General features: G+C 41.0%; 1 protein-coding gene across 1 annotated transcript in view; it reads left to right on the top strand.

Annotated features, from left to right (window-relative positions):
- Positions 1-1,673: 1,673 nt before the first annotated feature.
- The window catches only part of ARHGEF4 (Rho guanine nucleotide exchange factor 4), a 185,002-nt gene continuing 171,403 nt past the window's right edge, over positions 1,674-15,272 (top strand). Inside the window, exon 1 of the mRNA XM_054282755.1 lies at positions 1,674-1,916. Within this exon, the coding sequence (XP_054138730.1) occupies positions 1,878-1,916 (39 nt within the window). The 5' untranslated portion in view covers positions 1,674-1,877. The remainder of the gene's footprint in view (positions 1,917-15,272) is intronic.

The following is a 15,272-nucleotide window of genomic DNA, read 5'->3' as shown; positions in this document are numbered from 1 at the left end:
GGCCAAACTTCACTGAAGCAGTATTGCCATTTGGCAGATCAAACTACAGATGATACTGCATTTGTGCCTTGTGTTGCAATTTAGAAATTATTGGCCTGGTTTCTAACAAGTTAGATGTACCATTCTGTGTGACTATGGATGCTTAACTTATGCATTTCCCAAAATGGCAGAAAAACTGTGCACGTTGCCAATTATGGCTTCCTGCTGTAAAATACTTGATTTTTGCATGAAAAAATCTGATTGACATGCACCACCCAAACACCACTACACCTGTGTGCAATGGACTAACCAGAAGAGTGGCTGCTGGGGGCTACAGAGGGGTACAGCAAACCCAAAGCAAAACCCAAAGGAAACCCAAAGTGGGGCTGTGCTTAGGGGGTGCTGGCCCAGAGATCCTGCATTGCACAGGGCACGTCAAAGTGTGGCCACATTTCCCTTCACAGAGAAAAGCAAGGCACAACTTCCCAAGGATTTTCTGGGATTCACCTTCTTGGAACCTCAGAGAAATTAAAAACAATTCTTATCTCATTTACTGCTCCTGTGTTGTTCACAAGTGGAATGCATTGAGGAAGATTGTTTACCTGAAGGGAATTGGTGATTGGATTCTGGTGTGAGTGTTGTGATTCACTGACCAATTGAATCCAGGTGTGTGTGGGGACTGTGGGCTGGCAGCCACGAGATCCTGGGCAGTTGAGTTGGGTGCTTGGGCAGATTCAGTTTGGATGTAATGTAATATAGTGTAGAATAATATAGTATAATAAAGTAATTATTCAGCCTTCTGATAATGTGGAGTCCTCTTCATCATTCCCCCTGTGCAGGGTTGCCTTGCTTTGCTCTATCAAAGAGCAAATCCAGCCTCAGAGCTGGTGTTACCTGGGGACGTGCACTGTGGCACCAGCCATGCTGTGGGATGGTGTCCCCCTCCCATCCTGCTGTGCTGGGGCACAGCACATTTCTCTGTTTCCTTTCCTTGTGCCAGCAGCATGGAGCATCAGAAGCTCCTCTGGAACTACTCCTTAAAACACCTCTTCCTGGTGGCAGGGTTTTGGTAGTTCACACACAGGACACAGCTAGATTAAAAATAAGTGAAGGCTTGCAGTGTCAGGCTGTGCCTGAGAGTTGCTGTACTGCAGAATGATCTCCCTCTGAGAACCTGCTTGCACTCTGGAGTTGTCTTTAATTCTCAGTGCACTGTGTGAGGAGGCTTTGCATAACTCTCAGTCCTGGCCACTATAGATTCTTTGCTACGTGACAGAAGTTGCATCACTGTGCTGCTCAATGTTACTGAAGCACAAATAAATTTAAGGGACTTTAATGTTAAGTGAGAAAAAAGACGAAAGTGAAATTACATTTACTTTCCTGCACTTCAAAAGACTTGTTCTGCAATTTTTCTTCCCTTTAAAGATAGCAACTAGAAAGCTGCCAGTGTGGGAGCCTTTGCTTTTAAATGCTGCAGCAAGTGTAATACTGGGTGAACTTGGAGTTGGCAAAAGCAAAGGCTGGGGGGGATGTACGGGAACATGTGCTGTCCTTTGTAGTTCCAGTTCTTTTAGAAGCACTCACAAATAGCTTTAGTTTCTTTAGCAAATACAATGGCATCATTCTGGGCATGCCTAGTGGAAGTGTTCTGGGGCTAGTAAACTGTGAACAAACCTGTTTGCATTGCTGCACTGCACAGCACAGCACAGATAAGCCCTAATTGTTATGCAACTCCTTAGCATAAGCTCCTGGCATGGCTCATATGCTTCCCTTGTACTAAGACTGTCCAAAATAGCAACAAGAAAGCATGTAACTAAAGACACAGCAGGAGTGTAGGAATTCACCCAGGCCTTGGATGTTGTAAAGATTGAACAATTCTTCATCTCGAACTCTCCAAAATGCTAAGCATAATGTATTTTCTTCGGAGCTTCTTCAAGGTAAGCACTTTCAAACTTTTCCTGTTTGTTTGGTTTAGTTTTGTTTTGACGAGAGAGAAACTTGGATTTGAAGACTTTGTGCAGGAGTGTAGAAAGTAGTTTTCTTGAGAACTGATGCCCAGTAAGCAAATCCACTCACCAGGTTTGCAATTTGCTTTGCTGTGTTAACATCTGATTTGTAGATGGTGCTTGTTTGCAGCTACCATAAAAGAGAAACACTTGTTGTGGATTTGAGAGATTCTCAGATGATGGAAACCATGAAATTTATGGTGTAAGCTACATCCATCAACAGGGAGTTGTTAGCAGTGAAAGATGCATTTTATGAGACAAACCCAAATCTTAACATCTGACTTTATTAGGACTTCCTGAAGTGGTTTTTGTATTTTAAATGTGGCAAAATGAGCAATCGAACACTAATATAATTAAAAATATTTTAGCTACAAAATACATTATAAATGGTTGCAAATAAGTGTAAGTTCATATGAAACAACCAGACCAAATATCTGATATTCAGTGGTGTGTATGCAACTCTCTGGGGACAGTTTTTTTTGTGAGCCTGAGTAAGTTCTGTGGCAGAGGCTGTGCTGCTGCTGGGCTGCAAGAGCTGTGTGAGATCTGAGCCCCAGCTGTGCCTGTCACCCTGCCCAGAGTCACAGCACGGGCTGCAGGTTTTGGTACAAGTGTACACTGGGAAATGCAGAGGTGATTTGGAGAAGTGTGGGTCAAAGGAATGAAAGTTTAATCAGATTAGAGAATATTGGATTATTCTGACATCTAAAATGTTAGAATTTGAAGCTCAATAGAGAATTATGCTAACTTAAAAGAAAAATACTTAAGAAATAGAATAACTGTAGTGAGATGAATTCCAGATTCTCATTGTGTTATCACTTGCACATTTGCATGCCAAACTGCTTCTTGATAAAGTAAACTGCAGGACTGCAGCTGCAGTGCAAAGCCAGCAGAGAATCTGACACAGAATTGTTCTGTGGAGAGCAACTGCTGTTGGAAAGAAATATGAGAAAAAGCTTAATTTTGCTCCTAAGATATATAGCTACAATTAGCACATGCAACCACCTGATTGTTCATGGGAAACAAGCACCACTCCTAAGGAGGTGAACCACATTTTCTGCAGCCTTTCTTGGGGACATTGTATAGAACTGACCTTAAAAAAAAAATTGCTTACACTTGGTTTGAAAATATCTACTCAGTTTTTTCTGAATTACAGTGTTACTCTAAACACTGAATTCTTTGAGAGATAAAAGTGAGGCACAGGAAAAATACAATGGGAAGGTTTTTCTCTGTCACTGGGATATGGCTACTGACTCATCATAGTTGCATGCTTGCTGTTTTATAACATGACAAGTCTTGACTTTCAAAAATTTTAGCATAAATCATGCTGCTAAAGTGTATGTAAATATCCTCCTTCACCTGGGAGAGTATACACTTCTCAGCACTTACAGGAGTATATTTCTCTATAAAGACCAGTCATCTGCAGTCATCAGTTTGAGAAAAACAGGACTAAGTAAAACTGTTGGCTGTCAGCTGTGTTATGATGATTACTGGATTCATTCTGAATCATTTCATTGTAACAGCTTTGCGCTATCTTTGTTGGTTTCAGTTTGAGAAAGTTCATGTCTGTGAATTTCATTCTGCATTCATTGACTTAAATCTAACAGTCAGCTAAGTAGGTCAAACTATGTCTGAAATGGAGGAGAAATTAACACCATTCCAATGCCAGTTTCTTCATTGTTTTCTGTTAAGTTTTCTTGAAATAGAAAGCTCTTAATTGAAAGCTGGCCAAAATACCTAGAGCCAAAATAGCTACCAAATATCTAGAGCTGTGTTTTAGAGGTCCTGTGTCCACCATGCTGCACTCTGAGGTTCTTGTGACGTGGTGGAATGACCCAAATAGCTTGAAATGCAGCCTTAGGCCTCAGCTATGTATCTCATTAGGATTTTAGCTACTAAAATCCCTGTGCCCATGCCTGGGAACTTTAAAAGTATCACCCTCATCTGACTGGAAAAAAAACCAAGTAGGCTGGGCCAAATAGCAATAAACCAATAAACCTGCCCTTGGCATTGGGATAAATGCTGCCATGGCAGAGTTACTTCGGTGCCCCTTGTCTTCCTCAGGAAGCTGTATCAGCTCCTTTGCTGATGGCAGGAGCAGGAGGAAGTGGAAATAGCATAAACCTGTAAATTATAAAAACAATTAAAAACCAATAGCATAAACTCCCTAGAGCTGGGCAAGACTGTGGGGCAGAGCTGGTAGGAAGAAGTTCAGAACCCTCTGCCTCCCCCTGTTTGTGTCTGTTCAAGGCTTTCCTAGCACAAGACTGCATGTGCAGCACACAACTCCACCATAGTGCCTTTCAAGCAGACATAAAATTGCATGAACATCTCATCTTGGCAGATTGGTGGTTACATCTTGGCCAATCAAGTTTTTTGTCTCAAATAATAATTAATTTAAAGGCCTCATTTTTTTTCTTTGATTGTCCTAAGAGAAATGGAAACAGGTATTGGAGTTGTTGGCAATGTGTTACTGTGTGTGTCTGAGCCGCTGGTTTTTCTCACTTATTTAAGTAATTCTCTAATTAAAATATTTCATGTGACTGTTCACTGGGTATGAAAATATTTGGTTTTGACTGAAAATATGCAGAAATCAAAGTGTAAGTCCTTATTGAATGAAAAGCCATAAATGGCTCACATGAGCCATAATTGGTTTTTTGAGAAGTGTGACAACAAAGTTTATGGAAGCAACTTCTTGCTTCCTTTAACTTTAAAACCAGAAGATGCTGATTAATCCTGCTGGTTTTCATAATGATGGCCACAATAAGAATCATGTTTTCATATGGCAGGGAGCATTTCAAAACAGGCAGCCTGTTGCAGTCATTTCCAATTCCTCCCTAATGCCACTGGTACTGCAGTAAACAAGGCACGGTGCAGATTTGCCACTAATACCTTTAATGCCTCTAAAATAGTACACCTATTGTTCTCCCTGAAGCAAAGCTCCAGGCCACTAATACCAGCTAAACAGTTCCTGGCCACTTGAAAAGGCCAGTGTGTGCCTCAGCAGGATGGCTGTGTCACCAGCGGCACACAGAGATTTTGGGAGCCCTGCTGCTGCCATAGGAAGCAGCAATGCACAGCTGTGGAACATCCTAAATTTCTATCAGATTCTGCTTTCAAAGTGTTGGACATTTCTCTCTCCTCGGTCATAAATTTAATTTAATTCTGCTTAGAATTAAATGAAAATCATTTAATGATTAACCAGGGAAAATCATCTCCCTGGTTAGATTTGTAGCCCATCCAGCTTTGATTTTGGATCTGAGCCAAACTTTGATGTTTTTCTCTTTAAGCAATGTGCCAAACTTGCATTTACACAAATTGAACTGAAGAGTTTGTTCACAATTTAGGGGTTTCTCTGAAGGAACTTTTGTTCTGATTTAAGAAATCAAGGGTCATATTAGTACTAGTTTTAGATCTTGCATGCATTTCACTGGATATTCACCAATCCTGAAACTTTATGCTCCCACCTAAGCTTTGTGGTTTAGTTCCTTTTTTGTGACCATCAGTGTTTTTCCTGGGCTAATCTTTGTTATTCTCAGCCTTGGCACCTGTAAGATAACTGTGAAAAAATGAGCACTAAAATACTGTGTGGTTACTCTGCTGCTGCTTTTTCCCTTCAAGTGAAAGAGCTTTCTAAAGAGTTTTCTAAAACACAGTCCTGATTTTGATTGGATCTGTTCCAGCCATTTAACAGAGGCAGGGACCCTGCTGAATGGACATGGCCTTGGAAAGTCAGAATGTTTCTCATTGAAAATGTACCTTGTTATCTGCAGAAGCTTTGGTTCTGTTGTGTGCACTTGTAACATTGCTGCTGCGTGGGGCCATGTCCTCACTGTAACATATTTGGCTGAATAATGACTGTGGGTGTTTTAGGTTTTGTGTGGATAATTCAGGTTTTGCCTAAAACTTAGTTATGAGTGTAACTGGAGCTGTTCTAAACACGTGTTTATCAGTTGTTTGTGATCTAATCTTTATCATGTGGTGTATTAATGCTCTCTTCAAGTGTGCTCAGCTGTCAGGCAGGCAGATACCACACAGGTATCTTAACCTGATCTTTGGCACCCTGTGAGTGTGTGGAGGTTCCAATCTCCTGGCCAGCGAGGTCACTCTGTACTCTGGGATTTCTGTACACTGATGCTGCAGCTTTCTAAATAGCAACAAAAAGTATCAGGAACAAACAGAACATTTCAGCTGGCTGGGAACTGCTTTCTTGCAAAACTGGCTGAAGAAGACTGTCAGTGTTTATTTAATGAACTTCTTGTGGCATAAATTAAACCAAGAGAGAGCTGAGCTGGAGCTAAAGTGACAATCCCAGAATGTCAGCTTAGATCTTACAGCAATGTCTGCAGCAACTCACACTACCTGAGAAACAACTCTGCAAGTAATACCAGAATACACACCTCTTCATTGAAAACTCAAAGAGGGTTGCTAGTGTCTCATTTAATATGTAAAACCAACAAATTTGAATGATTGCAGATATGGTTGAAAGAACCCCCAGGATATATTGGCATGTAGAATGGGTATTGCAGTCAATGCTGGGAGTATTTGTTCTTGCAAAAATACAAAATGAATTTTACTGGAGTTTTTAGGTGGTTTTAAAAAGACAGCTGTTTTAGGAGCATAGATTCATGTATAAAATGCCTCTGTGAAGATCCTGCTTTCAGGGGGACTGCAGCAGCTGTAGACAAATACTTTTCAGATGAGGTAATCACAAACTCTAAATTTTGCCCAAAGAAAGTAGCATGCCTTGACTAGAAGTGTTTTCCACTGACACAAGCAATATGATGGCCAGAGTTAAATTTTCAAATGGTATCTTTGATACAAGGAAGAATGAAAATTCGCACATTTTATCCTTGCAATGGCTTCCCTCTAAAAAACATTGTGTCCCAGAACTGAATTAAGGGGCAGAGTGTATGGCAAATCATCAGGATTGGGAATTCCTCATCACAAACTATTGTGTTGTACTTTCTTAAACCAAAAATGCTGTACAGTGCATGGCAATGGGTAGTCTTCATGCAGAAAAAAAAAGCTGTAATATGGGAAAGAATGTGATACCAGATGAGGGTATAGAAGATGTCCACTTCTGTATCAAAAGCAAATAATTTGGTGAGGTTTACCTAAGAGTTCACGTATCAGAAGATTAAAATTAGCCTGAAAAGACTATTGACTGAAAAAATGGATGAGGTTTGGATTAATTGTAATTATTGGGTCAGGGAACAAGATGTCAGATCAGCTCTGACTTTTTTAAGGAAGGAATACATTTTGCCTGGAGAGGCTTAAGGACATACAAAGGAAAGATAGTATGGCTTTGTATGCAAACCATCTGAATAATGAAAAGACAGAGTCTCTGAAGCACTAATGCGTCTTTGGGAGTAATAGAAACTGGAATTTATGACAGCCAGGTAATTCCTGATTAACCTGCCTGTGTGTATGTACATTAAAAGGGGTGATGCACACACATTCTTCCTCATATGAAGCACTGCTGCAGGAGCTGGGTTGTCTTCATCCTCAATACAAGAGTGCTATCATCAGTCTAGGAGAGTGGAAGCAAATTCTGTATCCAAATTATTAACATTTGCAATTAATACTTATTTCAGTATATACTAAAGACAGTCAATTTTAAGGCAGGATAAATCCATGATTTACATGACAGAGAATAGACACTAAAATATAACAATGATTAAAAATGTAACAATGGTTACAATTATAACGCATCCATTGTCAGGAATTAACAAATATATCCATTTGCTCAGACCTTTAACTGAGAATCACTTTGGCTTCTTGGCCCCTACAATCAGTTGCATTTTGCACCTCTGTGTGTGACAACACACATTGTTTGTAGCCTCCACAAGGATCATCAAGTCCAACTCATAAAAACACCCCCAAACCCAAAAACCAACTAACCAACCAACAAATGTGGCCCATTAAGAGAGTACGTGGGAAAAGTGATATCCAAGAGGGAAGAATGGTTTGCTTACAGGTAAAAGTGCGGGGAAGGTCCTGAAAGTCTGGGTTGGCTTTTGTGTAATCAAAGCTTGTGTTATGTTGAGATCAAGATTTCCTGCAAGGTAGCCTTTGGTGCCTTTTGGCCATTGGTACAGTTTCCCAAATCACCAGAATGATGGCATTGATGGCTCTGTTCCAAAGAGTTCAGGCTGCTTGGGAGTCACAATTTTCTTTTGCCTTCAGAGATGGAATCCTGCACAGCTAGAGTAGGTCTTGAGGCTGAGAAACTTCTAGCAACATTACTGAGGTCATACAGATGAGTGTGTAATTACTTAAATAAACAGAGTTTCAATTAACATGATTGCAATCTAGTAGCACTTAAATAGTGCTCCTCAAGAAAAGGATTTCACCCTGTACACAGCCTATACATGAAGAATGAGGCTCTGTGTGATTAAACCACACCACACAGTTAAACATTACCAGAACCTATACATAGCCTTAGGTTCAACTTTTGACCCCACAAGAGTTATTGCTTGAATGAAAATCCCAGGAGACAAGGCAGGAATTTGCATCAGATTAATTGCCAATGACAATGTTTTTGTGGTTTTATGCAAAATGCAAGAAGATTAAAATAATGCACAGAGCCTTGCAACACGCAAGCGCTCCTTGGCCAGGGCAGCCTTCCTCTGGCACCTCAGCCAGCTGCAGCTGGGCCTCTGGAGGCATTGTGGATAATTAGCTGAGCTGCTTCTCAGCTGAAGCAGCATCTTTCAGATTACACACATACAACTAAGGTGAAATAGTGATTCTCTCTTCAGACTCCTCTCTTGCCAAAATTGAAGGTGGAAATTCAGGCAAGCCTTGCTCCAGCAATGAATGACTCCTCCTCCTTCTCCTCCTTCTTCTTCTAACACTGCTCTGTGTCAAACCCCTCTGCTGAGCCAATTTTCTACCCTGGTGCTAAATAGGTAGGGGCTAATGAGCAATCTGTTACTCTTGGAAATCTCCCATGGTAGGTGTGCTACAGATACACTTGCCAGGTGGAGGCAAGTTTAATTCTGAGTGAAATGCTACCTGGTCATATATGTGACATTTCTGTAAAACAGAGCAAGTGCTCTTCCTCTTCAGTGCAGTCTCACAAGCATCTTTGCTTCCTGGTACTAACAAATTCTGCTTTTAAAACACTTTTGTGGTCATGGAGCCTTGCTTGCGGAGGATGGCTCTCTCTGCTGGCTGAGATTTAACATTTTCAATAGACAACTTTCTGATCAAACTTGGGATGTGGCCAGTTTTCAGTACAACTTCAACAAGTCTCTTTGTAGCAGGTGAGCATCGAGCCCTCTGTACTCCCTGTGGCTTATTAAAGAGGTTAAGTATAGGAAGCAAATAAACAATAGTATAAAGAAACCAAAGTTTGAATAAAAATATTTTTTTGAAAAGCAGCAACAACAACAACAAAAAGAATTTGATGTACTTTCAGATGAATATTCAGAAATTAAGTAATTAAGATTGGGTTAGAAATGGGTATTTCTGCAGTTCTGGGACAGGAATGAATTCTTTCCCTTCACAGTGTGTCCTATGGTGAAGGCAAGCTGCTGCAGTACACAGAAGGATTGAATTCTTGTCTGCTTCTCAAATTCTAGCTTATATTATGGATATATATAGATTCCATTTTTTTATTTGGCATTTAAATGGCATATACAAGTCATTAAATGCTATTTGGGATACTCTTTATGTATTTTCATGAGAATTAAGTTCCATGAGTTGAAAGTCTTAGAAACCTCTATAGTAGGAATGGTATAAAATCATGGAAAGGCATTGGGATAATTTCAATCAAGTGTAAGGGTAATAATATCTTTTCAAAGTCCATCTTTTGTGCTATCTAATAAACAGGACCCCTCTATAGTTTTCTTTATTCTAGATTTCAGTTAATTAAATGCCATAATGCCGTGGCAATAAAATCTTAGCAGACATCCCATGATAAAAAGTTTCATTCCAGCTTCAGGATACTCTTTTGAGACGGGTGGCTTTACATATTTGTCACCAATTACAACAGAGACAATTCTGTCTTCAGAAGGAGTGTCTGTTCAGGAGGTGCAGACCCTGCAGCCACCTCTGCTGCCACACTGAGGGAGACTGGGACAGTCAGGGATTGATGGCCCAGCAAAAGCTGCTCCTGTGCCTGGGCAGAGAGAACTGAGCCTTGCCAGAGCCGCTGCTGCCATGTCTGTGCTCCCACCCTGCTGCCACCCTGCAACTGGCACAATTGAAATTTGAAATTAACTCTCCTGAATCAGCATTTTTATTTTATTTTATTTTATTTTATTTTATGTTATGTTATATTTTTAAATTTTATTTTATTTTTTTCTTTCATTCCATTTCATTTCATTTTGGAATAGCTGGCTGATTTATTTGAGAAGATACGTAAATGCTACCTTATTTCAATTTTAATCACCTTTTGAAGAATAAAGCTACTTGATTACTTTTCACTCCTTTTAAAAATGAACTAGTTTTCTGATCCACAATAGAAGATTTAATAATCCTACAGGTAATGCTGTATGGCTCCTGAATGAACATGGAAATTACTTGTAAAATTCCCTTTATAAATTTATAGCAAAGCTGGTCTTTCTGGGCTGCTACAACAATATACACACAATAACGTGTGTAAATATGTAATTACATAATGTGTGCACTCTTACATTGCTGTAATCAACCACTGCATCCAAATAAAGTTAAAAGTACAAATCCTGTCTGTTTGTAGGAAAGCCAGAGCAGGGCCCTTGCAGTCCCACCCTGGCAGCTGCTGCTGTGGAGATGAGCAGCCATGGCCTTGCTGCACTCCACAGGCTGGGATTTTGTTTCTGGGTTCACTGCCAGTGTAACAGAGCTGATAACACCGTGGTAGAGGAATGAACCAGAGGCCTGAATATTTTTGTGCCTCTCCCTCTTCTTCTTACTTTGCTTGTCCTCTGTGAGAGACAACTGCTCACTTTGAAAATTTTAAGAGGTTTATTAAACCTTGACAAAAATACAGCAAAGGACTACATGAGAAAAAAGCCGCAGCGCTGGGAACTGCCCCTCATGCACACCACATGGCCAATTCCCTGCAAGATGGATGCTGGATGCTCAGTGTTTTACACCCCTGGGGTTGCATCAGCCAGCCCTGGCCCCTCCCAAAGTCTGTCAGGCAGCTCTCCTTTGCCATTTATCAGTGCAAACTGCTTTCTTGTCACTGGATTGGAGCTCAGCTGTTGCCATGCCCACCCCCTGAGCACCCCCAAGCTTTTCCATTCCCAGCTGCCCCATGCAAGGGACACCTGTGCAGCTTCTTTGTACCTGTCCCGGACAGCCCAGGCTGTGTGATGGCAACAATACAGGGGGAAAGGGAACTGTGGGGAGAGCAGAGGGCATCTAAACTACAATAACATAACTGTACATCACTAAAGCTTTTCTTAACATTCACACAATACTTACCTTTGAATTTCGAGAGCCAATAATCTTGTTATCCATCTATAACACCCTCCAAATGCAACAGCTAATGGACAAGAGAGCCCCAGATGCAGAAATCAGATGATTTGCTTCTTCAGCTCTTTTTTATCTCACTGGGGAGAGCTCAGTGCTGCTGGCTGCATTCTGCCAGCTCAGCAGGTTCAGCTGGAGCTCGGGGCTGTTCCTGAGCTTTGTTCAGCTCCATCCCAGGGGGTGTCTGTGCTGGGACAGCAGCCTCTGCACCTTCCTTCTCCTGGCTCTGAGCAGTAAGCTCCTGGGACATGTGCTGTGCACAGCTCTGGAAGGAGGAAAAGAAGCCAAAATCAGCTTGTGCTCCTAGAAGCCTTACTCTATGTGAAGAAATAATTTAAGGCTGTTGCTAAAATCCATGGCCTTGTACCCTGCACCTGGCCTCTCCCTGGTAACGCATCACACAGCGAGTGGTAAGAGCAGGGGCCCTCACCCCTGTGTTTGCAATGCTCTTTCCTTCCTGCTCTTGCTGGGTTGATACTTTCAGCTGCCCATCAGTCAGGCACCATAAGGTAATATAGCAGGTCTCTGCCAGAAAGCCTGAAAGAACTGTAATAGTTGTTGTTTGCAGTGTCTTAAACTTTTTCTAATTAATTTCCATTTTTGTCTATTAATTTTCATTTTTTGAACCCCTGTGGTATTTGTTTCTCAGCAGGACTTCTGAAATAGTCCAAATTTTACCTTGCTTACTGTTTATTTATCCAAATCATGATGAAGGCTTTTGTAAAAGCAATTTGTATCTGATCTTGGTGTATCATTCATAGCTTTCCTAAGGCTGAGTTTCCATGACAACTAATTAATAAAGATTAGCTTTTCTTATGGAGCGTAAGACTCAAGTACATCTTGTTTTGTGATGTAGATAATCTCTAGATCTTGTTTTGGAGACTGGGTGTTGTCACAGAGATGCCACAGGCAATCTGTTCTGATTTACAGCCAGACTTGGATGACCATTAGGGGTGAAATCTTTCAGACAGTTTTTATTTTCCCAGTTCTGGCATTTGTCCATTTGCTCATTTTTTACCTGTCCTGGGTAGGTGAGAGTTCCACAGCCTCTTTTGGTTTGAAGGACAGAGAAGGAAAACACACTTTTAAACTTTTGCTAATTTTAAATTAGCTGAAGAACATTCAGAATCTACAGGCAAATTATGTTATAACAAAGATATTTAGTTGAAATACATGCTGCTATATTGCTAATAATATAAAGGGTGTCATCATGCAGTGTGACATAATCCTTATATTCCCTTAAAATAATTCTTAATCTATAACATACTTGCTATATCATTAAAAGGTATTGGAACTTCAAACACAGGCTGGATTTTGAAATGCTTTCAGTACTAGGAAACCAACAATTTCATACTTAAACTTTTCTCAACTGTGAAGTTGCTGACAAGGCTGTTATTTTCGTTTCATGGGAAAAGGGAAGACAGGGATCAAAGCTTCCTTATTCTTAAGGACTTTTATGATCAACTGTGCTTGCGCATCATCTGCTGTGTGTTTCAAACACTCTTGAGTGACATTTGCCTGAATGGGAACCCATTTGTTTTTTCGTAAGGGTGAGCCAGGGACATTCTGAGGCTTTACAATTGACTTTACTCAGATATTTGACCAAAGTGAAACTCATTTTGTTTGCTAAAACAAAGAGTTTTAGCAGAGGAAGGCTTTAGATGAAATCAAAGATGGTGTGCTTCTATCACACAAGAATAGAAGGTTTTGTCCTTGCGTTTCTTGTCTTTCTGGATCAAAACTCAACCAAACAAATAAGAATGTCTTAAGCTTTGGGTTTGATCTCCCTTTCTGTCTGTGCCTTACCTTTTTGAATCAGTGAAGTACTTCTTGGCAGCTCTTGAGGTTATGTCAATCCTATGTTAAGCCATGAGAAAAGTCTCCCAGTGAAAACAGTGCAGGGCTATGTAAGAGTGGAGCAGCTCTCCCGTGACTACTCAAGAGTTACCTTCAGCAAAAGGCTTTGCTTCATCTTGACTTGTGTACCTCCTTATTGGGCAAAGCATTTTCACAAGGGAAATCCTTTTTACTGTTTACACTGAGTTCTAGACTTGTTGGTTTGGCTGCACCTTTCAGCAAGCCAGCAGGTACCTGGTGATGTGCTCACAATAGACTGAGCTGCATTTATCTATCATAAACCCTTTGGCAAAAAGCCAGTCTTAAAAAGATCTGAAAAAAATCTCTCCTGAATAGATTTATTTTATCCTTCCTTTGAAAGAGCAGCCTTTCTCACTAGGCTTGCAAGCAATGAGCAAGACCTGACTGATGAAACTTTTTCACATGGTCTCCCTGCAGCCATTCAGTGCTGCATCCTATTTGCATGAACAGTGCCAAGTACTTTGGTGCCCTACAAATGAGGAGCAGGCCCTTCAAAGCTGAGACATGAGCCAAGACCACCCACATTGAGGAGGAAACCTGCATTTGCAAGCTGGAAATGAGCTGATGCAGCATATGTCACCATGGGGCAGTGCATTGGGCAGAATGGTGATAATGTGGAAGCTGGCCTGGAAGGCAGTAGGGAATGGGACTGTGAGAAATCCATGGAGAATCATGTCATTAACTGCAGCAAACTTGCCAAATTCTCAGCCTCTGTTTGCTAATATATCAAATCCAGTCTCCTTCTTTGTATCAGTATTTAGACACTACCAGTGAGCAACTGAGGAGTAGCCAGGGATGCCTTTGTGCAGATGAGCACAGCTGGATTGTGTCCTGCAGGGCCAGGTGATGCTCCACTCCAGAGCCTGTTCCAGCCCTGGGTTTTGGGAGAGGACTGATGCCAGGGGGATGCCCTGGTGGCTGCAGGGAGGATGCCATGAAGAACAGCTGCAGTACTGGAGAGACAGCAGGGCTAACCTGTACCCAGCCCAGGGCAAAACAACAACAAATCTGCTTTTACTTCCAGCTGCACCCTGGATGGACTGTGCTCCAGCCTGTCTCATTCCCTGCTGTGCTCTCATTGCCTAAGCAATATCTCTAAAATCTCTCACTGGCCTGCTAAATATTTGCATGTCTTGCCAGGAGAATTAGATGCCAGTGTAGAACACAATTATCCTACAGGGAATTTAACCCCTCATTTATCTTAAACCTCACTTGTGGAACTGCAATGCAAATATTGGTAAATTGTCTGTCAATCAGTTCTGTTTGTTTTGGATTTGTGACACTGGGTCTGGGCTGATGCTCTGTGAGGTGTCACTTGAAAATACATCAATTCTACCTTTGCTTCACAGTGCCAGTGACTGTCATACTCCTGTTCCCCTCTCTCATACTTTCTGTTTCTCTTTTGATACATCTCTGCTGTTTTAAGGGCAAATTTCCACATGTTTTTGACTCAAGGAATTTGCTGTTTCAAAGCACTCCAGTGCTTTGTGCAAAGAACCACTAGATCTGAGATCTCTGTGCAAGGCCAGAGTTTGCTTTCTGAGTAACAAATATGCAGGAAATGTTTTCTGTTGACAAGATTATGTTCACTACTGTTCTGGAGAGCTCATTCCCAGTATTTTGCACTGGAAATTTTACAGAGTTAGAAGTTCTGCATTAGATTAGTTAGAAGAGAGGATTTTCCTCATTTTGTAGATGTGTGTACTTATGATGAGAGATACATAACTCCTCCAGCTTTAATTATTTTAGACTTTTGAAATATGTCCTGCTTCTTTATACAGGGACCTTTTTTCAATCTGACCAGTTTCTTGAACAAAAGTAAATACACAGTTTTGGGCATGAGGAACTAATGCTAGGCTGAAGCAAAGAAAACATCTGTAGGCACAAGTATCTTGCTGGTATGAAATTTGACCCAAAATTTGTTAAGAAAGAACAATTTCT

The sequence above is a fragment of the Melozone crissalis genome, unplaced genomic scaffold (assembly GCF_028551555.1).
Source record: "Melozone crissalis strain CALT ecotype California unplaced genomic scaffold, PUWL_Pcris_2 ptg000034l_1, whole genome shotgun sequence".
In the NCBI taxonomy this organism is placed as follows: Eukaryota; Metazoa; Chordata; class Aves; order Passeriformes; family Passerellidae; genus Melozone; species Melozone crissalis.
Note: the sequence above shows the minus strand (reverse complement) of the source record. Positions and strands in the feature narration are given on the sequence as shown.